This window comes from Amblyomma mixtum, chromosome 5, assembly GCF_055824585.1.
Source record: "Amblyomma mixtum isolate Tamu chromosome 5, ASM5582458v1, whole genome shotgun sequence".
NCBI classification, from domain to species: domain Eukaryota; kingdom Metazoa; phylum Arthropoda; class Arachnida; order Ixodida; family Ixodidae; genus Amblyomma; species Amblyomma mixtum.
Genome location: NC_143016.1, coordinates 110,067,824 through 110,086,405, shown reverse-complemented (window position 1 = coordinate 110,086,405; position 18,582 = coordinate 110,067,824). Strand labels below are relative to the sequence as shown.

The 18,582-nt window shown below is 43.9% G+C and overlaps 1 protein-coding gene across 1 annotated transcript in view; it reads right to left on the bottom strand.

Annotated features, from left to right (window-relative positions):
* Window positions 1-3,739: 3,739 nt before the first annotated feature.
* Nt5c (5' nucleotidase C) overlaps window positions 3,740-18,582 on the bottom strand; it is a 37,347-nt gene continuing 22,504 nt past the window's right edge. The window contains exons 11-14 of the mRNA XM_089545874.1: window positions 17,797-17,937; window positions 15,642-15,728; window positions 13,395-13,453; window positions 3,740-6,643 (exon numbers count right to left, since the gene is read on the bottom strand). Of these exons, the coding sequence (XP_089402000.1) occupies window positions 6,439-6,643; window positions 13,395-13,453; window positions 15,642-15,728; window positions 17,797-17,937 (492 nt within the window). The 3' untranslated portion in view covers window positions 3,740-6,438. The remainder of the gene's footprint in view (window positions 6,644-13,394; window positions 13,454-15,641; window positions 15,729-17,796; window positions 17,938-18,582) is intronic.

The window sequence follows — 18,582 nt, the reverse complement described above, 5'->3', positions numbered from 1 at the left end:
GCATGTTTCTTTCGCTTTTGTTAAGAAATGCGTTCCTAGCCACTTTTGTGACTCGCCTCTGCTTCAAATACATGGAGCAAGGAAAAGGAAACACCAACACACTCAACGAGCAGTACTGGGCATATTACTGCACTTTGACATTTATTAGTAACGGTCTGTACTGCAATCATTAATGAAAACCCGTAAAAAATTCAGGAGAAAATGTGGGAATTTTTCGATACGATGCTGGCAAAAAAAACTCACCAGGCGTATGTTTACAACTGTGTAACAGTGCTATTTAGTGACTGCTGGTATTTATGTTTCATTATATATTGATATAGAGAGTATATGAGAGCGATGTCATATCTATGCAGTCCTAGATGGCTATTTATGGTTTTCCACACGTACTCATTCTTCGACTAGCACTCCCCTCCAGACCGCCACTCTAGGCGCGTGGCGCCACAGCTGCTTCTCCTCTCCTCGGCGGCACGTTTTGCAGCAGTCGCCTCAGATGGACCATGCTACATTCCTCCGCTCATCCATACTCTCCCTTCTTCCACGGTAACCACTCTTCGGATGGTTCTCATTCCTAGCACTCATCATAACCCTCCTCCTTTCGGGGTAACCAGGTTACGCACACCTTCCGGGTGCCTGCCGTGGCAATCACCCTCTGGTCGCGCCATTTCACGATCTCGCCATAGCCTCTTCCTCTCATTATAACCACCCTCCGGGTGGTTCCCATGACAACCTCTCTCCGGTTTCTTCACCCTATCTAGCTGCTCCTTTCACAGTAACCATCCTCCAGTTGGCGATTCATCCGCTCTTTCAATACCCGCCCGTGGCAATCCTTCTCCAGTTAAGCATTCCTATGCTCTAGCCATACGCTGCTCCTTCTATGGTGGCCACCCTTATGGAGGTTCTCACAGCAATCCATCTCTGATTACGCATTTATATGCTTTCGTCATACCCTCATCCATCTACGATAATCATCCTCCTCTGGGTGGCTCCTGTGGTAACCCGCCTCCGGTTACACACTCCTACACTCTCGCCATACCCCCCTTACCCTGTAACCACCCTGCAAATGGTTCCGCTGGTAATTCCACCCTCTGGTTACGCATTCTTCCGTTCTCGTCATACCCTCCTCCGTTCATGGTAACCACCTCTGAGTGATTCCAATGGCAACCATCCTCCAGTAATACCGACAAGGACTACTATTACACCGCTGCGAAACTCAGAAACAAACGCTTAACAGCTATCACTGTAAAAGTGCCTAAAATAGGGAGTTTTTTTCCCTAAGGAAGAGAATTTTCAGTCGGCATGAAGCATCCCTGTTCAGTGCTTTGTTGGCAACACGTACGGTGACGGCTGTAAGCAAGGACCTTGTCATTTGAAACATGTTCTCAATTTTAAGTGACCTCAAGCATATCGATCATTCCTGCTGGTAAACTGAACTTGCATCAGTGGCCCCCCTTGCTACGGTTACAGTGTAAAGAGGTCAAAGGACGATTTCACCGTTTGATGGGAGTTCAGGGAAATACACTTAGTGCACTGGGGACATCGTGACCCACATGCGCTACTGCTCGAAAGGACCAGGGCCGACTTTACGGTGCGGTAGTTTCTAGAAGTAACTGCCGTTTGGCCACAGCCATCTTTACATTTCGGGGCATTGCCCGCTGCCTGAATGTGAAGATGGCGAGGAAGGAAATTTAGCGGCTGATATTCTGTGGATGGGCAGGGTTAACTTTGTCAGGAAAATCGCCCGTACCCAGGACCAGCCAAGAAATGGCTGCCAGGACCAACGCCACCAACCATTGAAGGGACGGTAGCCAGAGAATGATGGCACGGCTTTCACATAGAGAGCAATCCAATGGGCATCGAAAACTCGGGCAGACCTTATCCAAAATGAAAAAAAAAAACGTCATTGAAGAAGGTACTGTCTTCGTTAAAAGTAACCAGGCTGTATGGTCTGCTTCTCACTAGCCTAGTGGAGCCCTTACAACTTTCCTAAATAATCAAAAGGTGCTGAAAGATAAAGACAAGAGTTCTCCTTACCTTACAGAGATTCAGAGCTTGAGGCGAGAAGCAGACCATGCAGCCTGCTCTTGGCAATGGCAGCACACATGATCACTGCCATTTGCACAAGCCGGAAAAGGATCGGGCATGAACATCTGGCTGCCATGTCCAGATGCCAAGGATAATTCAAGGAATAACAAACAAAACATGCTAAGTAATAAATCTGTGCCATTGCCATTTGAAGATCCCCTTATTATTTATCGCTATTTCACTCCTAGTTTTGTCCAGCCAAACAACACTACTCTATTTTGGCGCGTTTAATGCGCCTCTCCGTATAACCCATACCCCTAATTTCGATCACCTACGATAGAAAAAAAAATCCCCTTGTGGGATGTCGTTCCTGCTGAAGGATGGATTCCAACATGAAAACGTAACAACTGTTCATTTGATTAGCGGTGGCGGCGGACGAGCATACCAATGCTACGCTCGTCACGGGAGCGGAAAGAAAAAGCCGCCCTTCCCAGCCGGGCAGTCCGTTTTTGTAGCCACCATTGGCGACGCATGCATCGGGTGACGCAGCAGTAGCACTGTGTTTTATCGGTAACGCAGAGCAGCGTGTAGCCGTGTTGCGCTGGGCCGGATGGTAACAAGGCGGAGGCTGCGTGAAAATATGCGCAGAGTGTATCGCCACACCCTCTTATAACCCACACACTTACCTGAAAGAAGCACAATTTTTTTGGCCACTTTATAACTTCACACAGGGTGATAAATTTGTATTCGAATTTACCTCTGCAGGTCGCTGCAATGCTCAATTCACCCCATTCAATTATCGCTACTAACCAGCAACGTTCCTTCACATCGTGGTATGCCGGATGGAAGCCGGAGCTTCAGACCTGGGTCCAAGGATATTAAACATGAATTGGAAAATTGGCTGGAATTCCACGCAGCAAATGTGATGTCCCGCGCAAGTGCACGAAGCCTGCCCACTGCGTCTGACCTGGAAATGGGGATCGACACTAAATCGCTGTCGTGGTGAGCAGTTCGTGCAACCTCATCTGTGCGGTGATTGCCTGCTATGCCGCTGTGCCCCGGTAGCCGTTGGTAGATAATGCAATGTCCTTTATTCCTACCAGCCCTAACTACCTGCCCTAAGTAGACATTCTCTAACCGCTTCCAGCACGTCACTACCAGTTGTAAACTGCTGTTCTCTTCTGAGACTGAACATTACTTTGGTTTTCTATGTATCAATTTTTACGCCAACCATTCTGCTCTGCCTGTCTTAGTGATTGATTGTGTTTTCCAATTCATCCCCCGAGTGACATAGCAAGACAATGTCATCAGCAAATCGCAGGTTACTAAGGTCTTTTCTATTAACTCTTATGCCCCAACTGTCCTAGTCCAGGCCTGTGTATACCTCCTATAAACTTGCGGTGAATAACATTGGCAAGATCATGTCACCCTGCTGACACCCTTCCTTACTGGAATTTCATTTCCGGCTTTATGGAAGACTACGGCAGCTGTGCAGCAAGGTCATAACACGTCATACAAGCACAAAAATCAAGAAGAGGAGCAGTACGTAGGAAGCTTCGAGGGCTAACCCTAAAGGCTTCAGAATTAAAATTCATCTTGACAACTGCTGCTTAAATGCCAGTTGTAGTCAACTGAAAGGAAAGTTTTCCCACAAGGGCTAGAGAATAATGATTACTAGCCTGACAACCAAACACAAAATTTAACAACACACACATACTGTTGTTCAAAAACGGCAGACTTTATTCCACTGAAAGGTCAACTTTCATTCACCATGAAAAAACTGAATAACCAGGTTTTAACAGGCTAACGCCTCACAGCCAAGAAATGCATACACTAAACTATTGCCAAGGTGCATGCCTCTGCCATAAAGCTCGAGCAGATGGGTGGTGCAAGGTAAAATTGTTCTTTTAACAAAAAAAATTGGCAGAAGGTACTAAATGAAGCAGTAAATGGCTGTACGACATAAAGCATGTCGTGAAATATCAATGCATAAACAAAAGCAGTACTTGCAAAAAAGGCAAAAAGCACAAAAAAAGTTGCATGTAAAAGCACTGAACCTCTATTATTCAAACTGGCTAAGACCTATGGCACACTACTTCCCATTTCAACTATGCTGCAGCTTGATTAAAAAAAAAACCCTACCAAAGTACTCGTTTTCTATCTCACGAGACATGCGCTAACTATTTCTTTTGCCTAAAGACAGCATTTTCTGCACATCTACGCTGTAAAGCAAGTGCATGATATGCACACCGGGACCGTGTTGAAGACTGTAGACAAGTCTAATGGCTCCCAATGGCAAGCTACTAGTCACCTTTTTAAAAGCAGTACAGGGGTTTGCACACTTCAGCAGGAAAAAAAAAATTACCTCTGACAGGCTTGAAATTTAACACAGTCTGTACATTGAAAGCCCTCTAGCATCAGCGTATCTCCACTCTTACAGCACACGCACAGCAGTACACAGCATAATGAAAATCCATTTGGCTGTTAAATATACATGTCCAGCAACAAGTATGTTAGCAAATAAATGTCCAATATAGCAGGGTTTTTTTTTTCTTCTAATGCTTGACTTGCAGCACTAAATTCAGTCGAAAGATTGCCATAATAGCTTAAATAACCATACAAACTGTTTTCAAAAAGCAAAAAAAGTGAATCCACCCACGCACTTTCACACAAGGTGAAATACAATGCTGCATCAGCCACCTGTTTTCCTTGAGACCAGGGAGTTGTTTTTAGCCTTTACTTAAAAGCTTCATAAAAAAAACTAGGCATTAAACAACCTTAGACTTTAAAAGTGAGACCTCCAAGGCCATATTACGCACACAAAATCAGAAGCAAACGCTTTCTTGAAGTTAAAGATGAAAAGAAATATTTGCTACCTGTTAGCTATACAATGCACAATAACTCAACACTGTGCTTTTCATTACTGGTCACAAATGCTGCTGTGAAACTTCTAATTGGCTGAATGCGAATCTTGCAAAAAACAACACCAAAACAGTTTCAAACAAGTCAAACTCCGTGAGATTACTATAACACAAATATCCTGACATACTTCCTCTCATATAACAACCAAACATCCATTAAAAATTTCGCCATAAACCATGTGCAGTAGAATGTACAATATTAGGCAATAAGAAAATAAAGCGACTTCTGCATGTGCACTTCTACAATGGAAGGCAACAAATTTGAGTATAAATGCTACTTCCATTTTGTATCAGAACACAAACAGACTAAATAGTACCCTGACAAGGACAAAAACTGCCATCCGCTTTTCACTGTATATTTAAGTGCCGCCACTCGTAACACCCACATACTTCGTTCTCCCATAACATCTGCATTGTTCACCTCCACAGGCTGATTTCCATTTCTTTATGTTACTTTATGAGAGCGAGACAACACGACTAAGCAGATCAAGATTTCCTCGGCCCTGCGGTTCTTTGCCGATAATGCTCCGCACCCAAAATTTTTCCAAAATTAAAGCATGCAGTAAATATACACCAAGTTATGATTAAGAACAGTTTTTAATATGATGTTGCGCTGCCATTGAACAATCAGCAGACCTTTCTTCCAGGTAATATTCCTGAATGTCCCAATTGATCAGTTAATTACCCAATTATATAGCAAAATGGCAAAATCTTACTTAGCCTCTGAGCAATGAAATTCGTACCTGCACACACAGAGGTAAGTTGTCATCAAATATAAAGTAGACAATCAGGCCTTGACTCAAAACAAACAAACAAACATCATCTCAGTTCTCAGTAGCATTCATTTCTTGACTTGACTCTCATGAGAGAATTTATGTCAGTACTACCCCAACACCTAAAATAAAAAAAGAATGCCAAACCACACATGATGTGCTGGCCCCACAATTTTCCTGCTCTAAGTAGCTGCCAGTGACATTCGGTGTCACAAAAGCCACAGACTGAGCAGCGTGTATAGCAAGACCCCACAATGATTGTTTGAATAATGCCTGAGATGGCTATACAGCTGAGGATAACCTCGCAACAGCCTGTGGTAATATAGATGGCTTGCTAGTCCCAAAACTCCATTACGATACTGAGATGGTGCTCATCTAAGACATCCTGTCTCGAGGGTACAAAGAGCAGCAAATGACTGTTGGAGACTGGTCACTTTGAATAGAACGGCCTGGTTCTCCGAGGAGGGAACGATGTATTTCAGCAACAAAAGCTACTGCACCTCTTGTGGCATGGTTTGGGCGGCCACGCATTATGCCGTCGTTCAGGTCACCGTGCAGTCAAGAGAAGGGGTGCAGTTTACCAGCGTTTCGTACTGACACCGCTGGAAACATCCGACTTAATTTCTCCCCACACTAAACGCTGCCAGTGTATGAGTGAACTAAGTGGCACACCCTAATTCCCTAATACACAGCCGTGGCATGCTTGGTCAAAAACGAAAGACTTAGCTGTGCGGGGTGTGGCACTCGTGGGGGAGGGCTCCGCGTCGCGGGTAGAAAGTGTGGCGCAGCGAGTAGTTGAGCAGGTTGGTGACGTGGGACATGTAGATGTCGGAGTAGCGGAACAGGCGGCGCGAGAAGTACGTCGGGTTGTGGTGCGTGCGGAAGATGCTCCCAAAGTTGGCGTTGAACAGGGACTTGGTGGTTTTCCTGGGCAGCAGCACAGAGAAGAAATAACAGTCAAAGAAAAAAGGTGACGTAAGGGTGTCTCAACAAAAGCTGAGGTTTCAAAAAAGATGCAGCACTCTACCTGTGTTCAACCAACGACACACCATCACAATCACCACCACTGATGCTATGCTTGATAGTGACACAGTACAGGTGTTTATAAGCAGGTCCAAGTGAAAAATACTTAATTAAAGAAAGGAATTCGCAGTCAGCATGGGCTCAGTTCATTTTAATGCAGAAATGCATACTTGGCTTCCATCTCGCATGCCCCGAGTACAGAAAAAGGTTGTCAGATTTTGTGTTCACCCATTGGCTCTTTGCTGCGTGAATCTTATGGCATCTATCCAGTGGTGACAAAACTTGGCTTTTCAGTACCCAGCATAATGTGGAGTACGAGGGGGTACCCAAAAGAAACCGGACTAAATTTTTTGGCCGGAAAAGCTTCTGTGGTACCGCGTTTTGCCACTAGGAGCGCATAGAACGAACATTCCAGAGTCAGTAAGCCGAGTGCCGTCGCTGAAGGAGGTCAGACTAGTTTAGGCAGAGTTTTAGAGTGACGACTGTTTTGTGTGAATGTTGTTTTTGCAATGGCTGATTTTCGTGAACAGCGTGCGTCGGTGAAATTCTGATTTTTGCTCGGAAAAAATTGAATGGAAACTCTTGAAATATTAAGAAAGACGTACAAGGACGATGCTATGGGGACAACTCAAGTGTTCCTGAATCGAATCCTGAATCAAAGCAACAATCATGCCAATGGAAAACTTCAAATTCACCTCGCCTCAAGAAAGCTCATCAGGTGAAACCAAACCTCGAAACAATGCTGATTTGTTTTTTCGACGTGAGAGAAGTCGTCCATTGAGAATTTGTTCCGCAGGGTCAGACAGTTAGCCAGGCTTTCTACTTGGATGTTTTGAAAAGATTGGGCAACAGTGTGCGGTGGAAGTGGCCAGATTTATGGCGTTCAGGTGACTGGTTTTTCCATCATGGCAATGCCCCTGCTCCCACAGCCCTGTCTCTACGGCAATTTTGGACCAAAAATGGCATGACCCCTATTCCTCAACCCTCATATTCTCCCGACCTTGCCCCGTGCTACTTTCTTTGTTTCCTAGAATGAAAATATAGGTGAATGGCAAGCGTTTCGCTGATGTTGCTGAGGTGAAGGAAAAAACGACGGAGGCACTGTCAAGCATCACAAAAGATGAATTTAAACAATGTTTTGAAAAATGGAATGAAAGATTCGACAAGCGTATCATTGCAAGTGGGGAATACTTTGAAGGAGACTGAAGGTTTGTGCTTAAAATGTGAACAAATAAATTCAAACAAAAATAAGTCCGGTTTCTCCCAAGTTTTTACTAATTATGGAAAACGTCATTCTCATTTCTCATGCATTTCCCTGTGGAATAATTTACCCCCGAGTTTAAAATCGCCTATGTCTTTGTCTATGTTTAAATCGTATTTAAAAAGTTTTCTTTTGCAGCAAAATGTGGAGCGAACTGCTTCTATTCCCTTTAGAAAATTCTTGTACTTAATTATTTGCTAGAAATTTCTACTTTGTTTTTTGTTTCTTGACAACTGTATCCTTGTATTCTCAATTGTTTCTTTATATGTCTTTTCAGAACGCTGTACTATTTTTGTTCAATATTATTTATAGTGGGTTGTTATTCTGGTTTTGCTTGTCTGTTTGTTTTTGCCCTGCTAATCTATTTCATTCTCATTATATAAATGTTACTTATTTAAAATACCATTGTTCTTACTGCTAATTGTACCTGTCTGTGATGCTGCTTGTTTTTTAATCAAGTTAGTATTAATCTACCGGGGGTCCCGTGACAGTCGCTTGACTTTGGGACCCTCGCCTGTATACTGAATTTATGTAACCGATTTGTACTCAATAAATTCTTATCTTATCTTATCTTATCTTACCCCCTCGTATATGTGGTGTAAGAGGCTGATGTGTGGGTATGTGTTCATCTGTAGCATTATACTCAAACGCATGCCCGCTATGCAGGGAAAACACCACATTGCATCGCACTACATGGGCTTGCCAAAGCATGCAGGCCGCCCCAAAAATTCCAAACCCACAACCTGAGTAGTGGGAGGCCGTGCTTCCCAGCTCACGCCTAGAGGACCAAAGACAGCTGGTTCAGTGGGTGCAGTCAACAGCTGAAGCCATAGAAGCCCTTGGCTAAGGGCCCCTACCAGTTCGGGGTGCAAAGCTCTTTACTGAATAAAATGCTTAACACCACCACCACGACTTGGCATATGTTCCAAGAAATGGCAGCTCTACAGTGATTTAAGCAGTCACTACAAGTTTGCTAGCAATTGGTATCATATTGTCTTTCTTGATCACAGAAGGCACGAGTGAGCTCAATGACTATGCTTTGTTAGCGGCTAAACCTTCGGTGTAAATAATTAAAGGCACCAAAAAAACATGCACACACAAGAGAAGACAACACGACAGCGAGACAGGGTGCTTTGTCACGTTGTCTTATCTTGTGTGTGTGTGTTTTTTGGCGCCTTTAATTATTTACAGTGAACAGCAACCAACTTGCCCAACAAGAAGTTCTCCTAATGTGAACCTTCGTGTTTATCAGCAAAGGACCAAAAGCACCGCAAAGGTGTTCAAAAATAGTGAGCTCATGCAACAAAGACAGCCATATTTTATAAAAGCTGTTTTGGAGCAGCTGAAAAAGAAGAGTGCCAGAGTACATACAAGAACAGGCAAATATCTAAACGATTTTGCTTTAACTAAGAGAGTTGGAACAGGAAACCTCAAAAAATCTCGCGCAAGATGTATGTAGCCACAATGCATTTTGGTATCAGTCAGCTTTAGCACAGTGCCGGCCTGCTGACTTTCTTTTTTTTCTAGGTGATGAGAGAGATACCGTATTTACTCGCATAATGATCGCACTCGCGTAATGATCGCACCCCCGAATTTTGTTGGCAAAATTCTATTTTTATTCCGCCCGTAATGATCGCACCCCGAACTTGCCGCTGCAATTTGTCGACGATGTCGAGTCTAGCCACGATGATCGTACTTGCTATCTGTCTGCCAGATGGCACGTGCAGATGACCATCTTGCTCTGTCAGCCGCCTGTTGGCTGACCTGCAGTCACATGGGCAGTCTAAATGCGGTTATGCTTAATCGCAGATACCAAACTTATCTGCGGTAATCTCGAATCACGGTTTGCCGCTGTCGCAAGGCTCGCCACCGATCTGGGTTGCGGTGCAACGAAGTGACGCGGGGATCCGGCTAAACTTTATTGTTCTCGTAAATAATAAGCCCTGGGATACAGGAATGTCAGAAATGAATCCTCCTTGAGGATCGCTAGCCTGCACCGAGTTGCTGGTAGGATTAATAACTGCGATACAAGCTAGTTTTATGCTCGCAGCCGCGTAGCAGCTGCCACTGTTGCAGCGCGACTGACCCGATCTGCTTGCACGCCAGCTCCGCTGCTAAAGCGTCGCTGAGTCGATCGTATATATTTCTTTTAATACGAAACAATAAGGTTGTCAGTAAGGCAGAACTATAAGTAGAACATTCATTATAGCGTTGGTCAGTTCAAAAGCGCCGTCCACTGTGGCTTCGATACGAAACAAGTTAGGCCTAGCAACGACTCGGGAGTACAGAGCGCCGTCGTCCGCCGCGCTCGCGGGCGACATCATTGCGGTAAGCTTGCGGAATCTGGTGCTGCGAGCGTTCCGAATTTGTCGCCTACTTTAATGATGCGGCAGGGACCGGAAATTTTTCGGCGTAACGGCGGTAAAATGCGTAGCTTGAGCGCCGCGGAACGTTGGTGTTGTACGCTGTTGCTGCTCCATCGGACGAGATCGAAAGTTGCATAAAAGCGTCGTGCGTTGCTCTTGGAACGTGATTTAATGCGAAGAAAGTATGTTCTTGAAGCGGGCCAGCTCGTGCGCTTTTCACACTCTATCTTATCGGTTAACAACGTAAGCCGAGATCGCCAAGCGCGTTTAGCGGCGTAATCGCGGGTAGTGCGCCCGAGTGACAAGGGTAGTCTGACCTGCAACTTGTTTGTGTTTTCGGGGCTCAAAAATTTTTGTTAAAAATTTACCCCGCGTAATGTTCGTACCCCTAAATTTGCGTCAATGTTTTGAAAAAAAAAAGTGCGATCATTATGCGAGTAAATACGGTACATTACATACAATGAGGAGGAGGAAAACACTCATAATGGTGGTTCAACATGATTCAACATGAGGAAAACATGATTCTTGCCTCGGGAGCAGAGGGTGCCGTTAAGAGGAAGGATGCCAGGAGATATCATAAGAAAGTGCATTCACAATATTGAAAAGCTATGTGACAATGAGCAAACTGAGGTGCTCAAGAAAACATAGTACAGAACTCCAACTTTAAGGTGCAAAGATATATACACCTTGGTGCTCGTGACTGCAAGCCTTCAGCCTAGCATTCATTACTTAAATGCTGATGTCAGACCATGAAAATCGTCAGTCAAGAGGATTTTGAAGAAGGAGAAACTGCTCCTCTGTCAAGCTCAATTCTATCCAAATTTAGAAGACAGGTTGTCAAAAACGGGCTCAATCTTAGCATGTGGATTTCGATAAAGTGTGACGAGAAGACCAATGTTTGTGATGTGTGGTGGATGAAAGAAGCAAACTTATCCAGAAATGTATGAGTCAATCTCCACAACACCCATTATTAGAGTGAAACAAAGCTACAGTGGCAGGTGCTGGCTCTGGCATGCAATCTTTGACAGCAGGAATATTAATGTAGTATGTGGTACTCGTACGTGGATTTAACGTCTCGAAGCGACACAATGGGCTATGGAGGACATCGCAGCAGAAGGCTCTGGATTAATTTTTGAACCGCTAGGGTTCTTTGACTTGCGCTGACATCAGACAACACATGGAGGTTTTTGCATTTCACCTACACTGAAATGTGGCTGTCCCAGCTGGGATTCCACTGAGCCACAGCGGCAGGTCAACAGCGGGATTATTAATCCCATGTTTTAATGTGGTGGCATTAGAAGCTCAATGTCGGGAAAATCTGTCCATCTTTCTATCAGAAGCCTCGGTTGGCAGGTGTCAAAGTGGAGAGAGAACTCTCCCTTTCTACTTTTGGAGGAGTTAGGAGGAAGGGGAAGACAAACAGAGGATGAGACTCACGGGTGGCGGATGACAAAGTGGACAGATGACAATACCCCTCTCTATTTTAAGAGGAGGTGAGGGAGAGGGAAGATAAAGAAAGGGTGAGAGGGTGCGGGTGGGTCAGAGTGAAAAGGGGGTACAGCGTGCCACACTGTGATTGCCGAATTCGATCCCGAGAGTGAAGTGGGAGTACACCGTGTCACACAGTAATTAATGGATTCGATTACACCACCCACTCGCATTCACACGGCCTGAATCTGTCAGTGGCAGCAGATGCTCCATCTGGGGTAAACTGTAACGCTACCACACGGCAGCACATGTGATAGCATCAATCCATATCAATGTCGTATAAATCGTACTGATCGTCTATAACCTTTTCCAGAGAAAGGTATTATAGCTTTGGGTAGCCATAAAACCCTGCATTCCACTGCAGAATATACCGTATTTACTCACATAATAGGCGCACTTTTTTTTTCAGAAAATCCGGCTCAAAGTTCAGGGTGCACCTATTACGCGGGGCAAAATTTCCGGAAATTTTTCGACTCGCAAAATTGAACATACTGCATAAACGAACCCGTGTACGGGCCACACCCTGTTTTCCCAAAAAAAATATTTAAAAAAAAAGATCCGTGTAAGGGCCGCACCGAATCTTTCCACGACCCACGCAGGAATAGCCTTCGAAATGCACGCGCCATGCCTCCACGATCAGCTCCGGCTGCACGCAACGGGCGCTTGATCGCGGAGGCCACACATGTGCACAGGAGCCTCCAGATGCCGCCCACGGAGGGCGCCCAAGGCCAAACACATCATTATCATCGTTTTCCTCCACCGCGAACTTTTGCTATCGATATCGCCGTCAGCGTCACCAAATCCAGCTTTTTTGTGGCTGTCAAAGTGCCGGGTCCTGCGGTAGCGTGTTAGTTCATCGTAGTTGTGGCTTTGCCGCCTAGCGTTGCTGTTTTAGCACGACAGGCAAGCACCTTAATAGTTACACGGCTGGGAGTTTGCTCTCAAACACGGCAAGTGTGCGGCAGGCTGGAAATTCGATATGGCCGAGAAGTGCGGCAGTTGCGAAGGCGGCGTGCCTAAATTTTCGTACGCGACTCCAAGCGCCGAGGTTTTCGTGGGCCTAAGTCAGGAATGTTCCCGGCTGGAGATGAAGCTTTGCAAACAGACGTTTAAAGTGAGCATCCCAGAAAACTGTGTGCGGCTGTTCCACGCGATGTCGTTGTACAGGCTGTGGGTTCGCAGCAGCTGCGATGGCAGGAGCACTAGTGAGGACTAGTAGTCAGTTCAAAACTTTGTTAAAATAAAGATTGGGGGGTGGGGGCCGAGGTGTCGGCTTGCAATCTTGTAAATACAGTATTGATCACAGTGCCAAGTTAGGGGTGCGCCTATTATGCGAGTAAATACGGTACAGCGTCAGCCATAAAGCCTTAACTACTTGTGTACTATATTAACTTAGTATATTTTTAATTAACTTAGTATATTTGGTCAAGTCCAACACTTTCCTCCTGAAAGGTGATTTCTGCAACAGCCTGAAGTATTGGTAACGTGCATAGTAGGCGTGTGCCTACTCTGCATATGAAGCACTTCACCACGAACTCACCTCAGCTGATCACGTTCTTGCAGGAGTTGTTCAATAAAGTCTTCAATGTCCTCGTGATCCTGAACAGAACAAGCCAGCAGAGCATAGCAATTATTTCAGGATGAAGACAATTTATGAATGCGCAGGAATGAGCCCTAGAGCTGCAAAATCTTTACTTCTCCTAGTATGAAAGCCTGCAACTCTGGACAGCATGTCTTCCCTATTCAGACAAATTTTCAGCATCAGAGCTCCTACAGGTGTGATCTGCAACTATTACACATTCTTCTAATAAAGCGGCAAGCACGGATCAGTACATATAATAGGCTAGAGCCTCAACAAAATAGAAGACATGAGAGAGCTTTCAAAATCTGTGCATGAAATTCGCCAACCAATACAGACCATGCAAAATGGGAGTCAACACGTTACTCCAGGTTCATCAGTCATGTGGCATACTCAAGCACAAAAAAAACATGGCAAATGTAAACAAGTCTTGTCATTCGGCCGAAGAATTTTACTAATGTGCTAGCATTAGAAGGGTCAGTGCAGGCAGAAATGGTAACCGCCATCGTACGTGGCGTGTGACCGGATTGTAAGCAAACTACCCACCGTGGCAGGTGGCAGTTAAATTAAGAGGAGATGCAGGTCTTGAAATGATAAAAAAATGTGAAAATTTCTATTTTGCAGAAACGGCATATTCGGAATCAATACACTCTATAAAGTTCCTGCCTAAAAAGTTTCAAGGTCTAACGACCTCCAACTACTAAAATATCTATATATTTCATGCCTATGAAGTGTGGAAATGGCGATTTTGGCGCGAAATGTGGCAGGACTTCGCGCCCGCCTTTTCCCTCCACCGCATCCCCGATGGCCGCCATCTTGGTTTTGATTGAAGACTGGGCCCCTTCCCCACTACCTGGTATTACTAACTAAGTGAAATAATCTCGGAACGTCTGCATTCCGCTGTTTTTTGAGCCCTCTATAACGACCTCCAGATGGCTGGCGCATGCACTTCAAATGCGATTTTCTCAGCTTCGTGTTTCTTGCCAACATGACTAGCCTTACGGAAGTTTTTATTATGTTTTTAGCTGCAATTTCAATTATTCTTACACCATTCAATTCAGAAAGAACTAAACTGTGGAGCTACGCTGTTTTTTACTATACTTCATAATTATGGCGCTTGGACAAAAATTTAAGGTTTTTTTATAAGATGATGTACTTCAACAACAACACAATTAACACAGCTCCAGATGGCAGGTCTTTGGCTACAGGCCCATTTCAATCGAAACCAAAAAATATAGAAAGAAAGTGCCTTAACAACACACAAAAATTTAACTAATTAGGCTTCAGTTATTTTCATGTAATATGGGCACTAATTAACATATACTGAAACTAATTTATTAACACTGCTTCTATTTATTAACACTGCTTCTGTATAAAAAGTGAAACATTACGCGGTAAGAAATGATTGTATAGATGAAGATTCACTTTGTATTTTTGTATAATCGTCGAAACCTTTTTGCTTTCCAAGTGTCACGCCCCACCACTGTAACGGCCTCACGGCCAACAGTATTTTCAAATAAATAAAATTATATGTTTGAAAACAGGAAGAACTTTAAAAAAAACACATATGCGCACCTACTTTCATTACGATATCTTGTATAATAAAAATGTTCATTTCAAGACCCGCGTCTCACCCCCCTAAGACGTTGCTCGGTCAGAGCAACCTGGGTAGCAAAAGCCCCATCACTGGCAGCACCTATGAATGCAAAGTCTAGCATGACCAATTTCACATGCATGGGCATTAACCCATTTAAGCGATCATGTAACGTCCTTAAGGAGGAGCTACACTAGAATCAGCAGCAACAGAAAATGCTAACACATTGCAGTGATCCACCAAGGATTGTCTACTCTAGTAGTGCGACATTTTTTTGCCACAGCACACCAATCCCTACCCTGTGTTCCTTTTAGACAATGCCACGCAAGGAATTCCACCATTTTCAAGTCTTCAAGCAACTACGATTCCAGGCACTATTCACACATTTGTGAACTCAATGTCGCAATGGTCACGTGCATACTGACATTGAAGGAATAACGAGAGTACAAAATTACCATTTCTTCATGACCTGTGACTCACATCTAACATGCATACATGGGTTGAAGTTTGCATTAATAAAAAATTATCTGGAAGTTTTAAACCTTGCTGGCGATCACCAATACATTTTACTTGGACAGGGGATGGAGGCCTTAGCATGTGGGCACGAGACTTACCTGCATCTCTTCGATCAGGTGCTGCAGAGACTGAAGCCAGCTGACAGTGTGCCGGAATTCTTCAGAGTTGAGGATTTTAATTTCATTCTGCGGCAAGAAGAGCACGAAATAAGGCACAGCCCAGTTTCGCAACTTTCGCTCATAGTATTTATTAAGTCCTTTAATTAAAAGGAAGACAACAAACAAGTCCCACTGACAGCCACACATGACACTATGTCGAGAAACTACAGGAAATTTACACTCATGCAGACAGAGCGGCATTTGTTACACTATGCGCACAAATCTGCATAAAATCTGCACAAGAAGAGTTCTGAGGACGCACAACAAAGTTCTTGAAGATGATTTTGGTAAAAAGACAAAAATAGACACCCAGTGCATCTTCATTCCTCTAGTTGCTCATCCCTGTCAAGCTCATCACTCACGCATGGTATAATAAACACTTAGCTGACAAAAGCTCGACCAGTACCAGTAAGCCAAATGTCCACTGCAACCACCATTTATCCCAGTAATAATAATAATAGTAATGAAGAGGGGATTTATTGACAGAGGAAAGGCGACAAACACAGGCAGCAGTCAGGGCAGAGCCAAAGGGAACAAAATAAACAGGTACAAAAAGCTGCACCTCAAGTCTCAAGCATGGGCGACCAGAGATGGCAATGGAGTGCGGCATTGCCGCTTGATCTCCATCATCTTTCTTAAAATAATAACTAGGCTATCAGAAACTGTCTCGCTCAGGTTGAAACCCCAAACTGTGCTGAAAGCAGGAAGAAAGGAAAAGTGGCCATAGATAAAGGCTCTGGATTGATTTCGACCACCTGGGGGTTCTCTATGTGCACTGACGTCGCACAGAAAGCACTTCTGAGGAGGAGAAAGGCAAACACAAAACAGGTACCGTATTTCCCGGTGTACAAGACGCACCCTTGTATAAGATGCACCCGCCATATATGCAGGCTGTCATTGAAAAAATTGGTATATAAGACGCACCCGTGTATAAGACGCACCCCAATTTACCCAGTTAGGCTAGTGAGGCTTAATTAAGCATATTTATGCGACCATCGTAAAATGCACCGTACGTGTGAGAAGTTCTTAAGCAACGCTAATTGATCGAAAAAGGCAACACTCACGCCATACCCGCCCACGTTGTAGCACAAAAGAAAAAAAAGCAAAAGAACTCTCTTTATGCCCACAACAATTTATCTTTACATAAAACCTTCAAAGTCTTCATCTTCGGATGCGCTATCGAAAAGGCAACGTGGCTGAAGCATTCTCTTTGCACTACGTACTTGCAAAGGGTGACTAAAAAAAAACATCGGCTTCTCTTGGCTTGTCTTGACAATGGCGAGAAGCGCGATTGTCACCATCTTTTGGCATTTCACATTACCTTTGCTTGGGCTCTCCGAAACGGCCGCGTGTTTAAGATCCCGGAAGTGGTCAACCCCGCCGTTTCATGATAAAGTTCACCTAAAAAAGTTGCGCACGGCGGTCCCCGTATTGAAGTATTAACCATGTTACAACCGCGTTATTGGTAGTAATATTTTTTCGGTGAAAAAAGCCTGAACATGACCCTGAGTAATTTTTGAACTCGCAAAAAAAAAAATGGAAAATTCGCGTATAAGACGCACCCTTGTACAGGACGCACCAGCAAGATTTTTGGAGAAAAAAACGCGTCTTATACACCGGAAAATACGGTATTGACAAAAGAGTGTACATAAAGGAGCCCCATTACGTCTCCTCTAGGTGAGACAATGCTAACAAAATTATACCTTATCAGTGCAGTACTAATGTATTCAAATATTCACGTTTTCCTAACATGATTAATGACTGGAACCAGGTGGATGCACCTGATATTGAAAATTCTATTGAGAGCCTTATTCACTGAGTTGATTTCAGCTTTTTTTCTTCTTATCAAACTATTGTCTATACTACTGTGTGAGCTCTTCTTATGTATTTTCTTTGTATTGTTCTACATAGTTATTTCACTCTTTGTATGTTTTCCAGTAATTTTTATTTCAGTGTTGGTCGTTGTTAACTGGTGTATTCATGTGCAATATGGCAAACTTTTTGCCATTGTATGACCCCCATGTACTTAACCCCCCTACAATAATGCCTTCTGGCGATGTAGGTATTCTGAATAAATAAATAAATAAACACGTACTGCCAGCTCCCAGATGATGGCCCCCGTTCTCCAACCATAGTTGAGTGTCAGGTCAGCAAGGTCGCTGTAGATCTGGTCCCCAAAGTAGAGGACGTTGTTGCCACACCATCCAGTCATGGCTTGGAGCTGGGTGACTGTGCCCTGAAGTAGGGAGAAGCACGGAGAAATGCCAGAATGGCTCAATTTCTCCCACAAATATGGGAAAGGTAATCTCCGAACAAGAAGACTCGGCAGAAGGAGGAGGAGCATGTTTTTCGCAACTGATCACTTCTTCAGTTTTCACTTCTTCAGATGAAATCTTCAGTTCTGATGGAGTATATTTGGAGTGTGTGAGGCACTTTGCAAAAATAAACTCATATTACTGTAGAATAGTGCAGATTCATTGTTCTGAATAAGTGGAATTTAAAATTTTCCACTGCAGAAAGTTCGGTGCCTTAATCATATTGTTCACTTGTGCACCATTTGTCAGACTTTGAAGAAATATTGTCGGCGCCACCATTCAATGCCCAAAGATGACATGCCCCAAAATGGAAGCTTCACAAGCCTGTAAAGCTCAATAATGCGAATGCTTTTCTATTATGCAAAAGAAACTAAGAACTAGTCGGATGAGCATGCATTAGTGCATGCTGAATTGAACCACAATGTACTATGCCACAATCCACTAAAAAATAAGAGTACATTTAGCACAACTCAACTAAACAAGAACAGATTTTTAACAATTTTTCAAAATCGTGACGTCAAAAGCTGTTAAGACAACTGCTTTTCACTGCAGTCTAGAAGCGTATA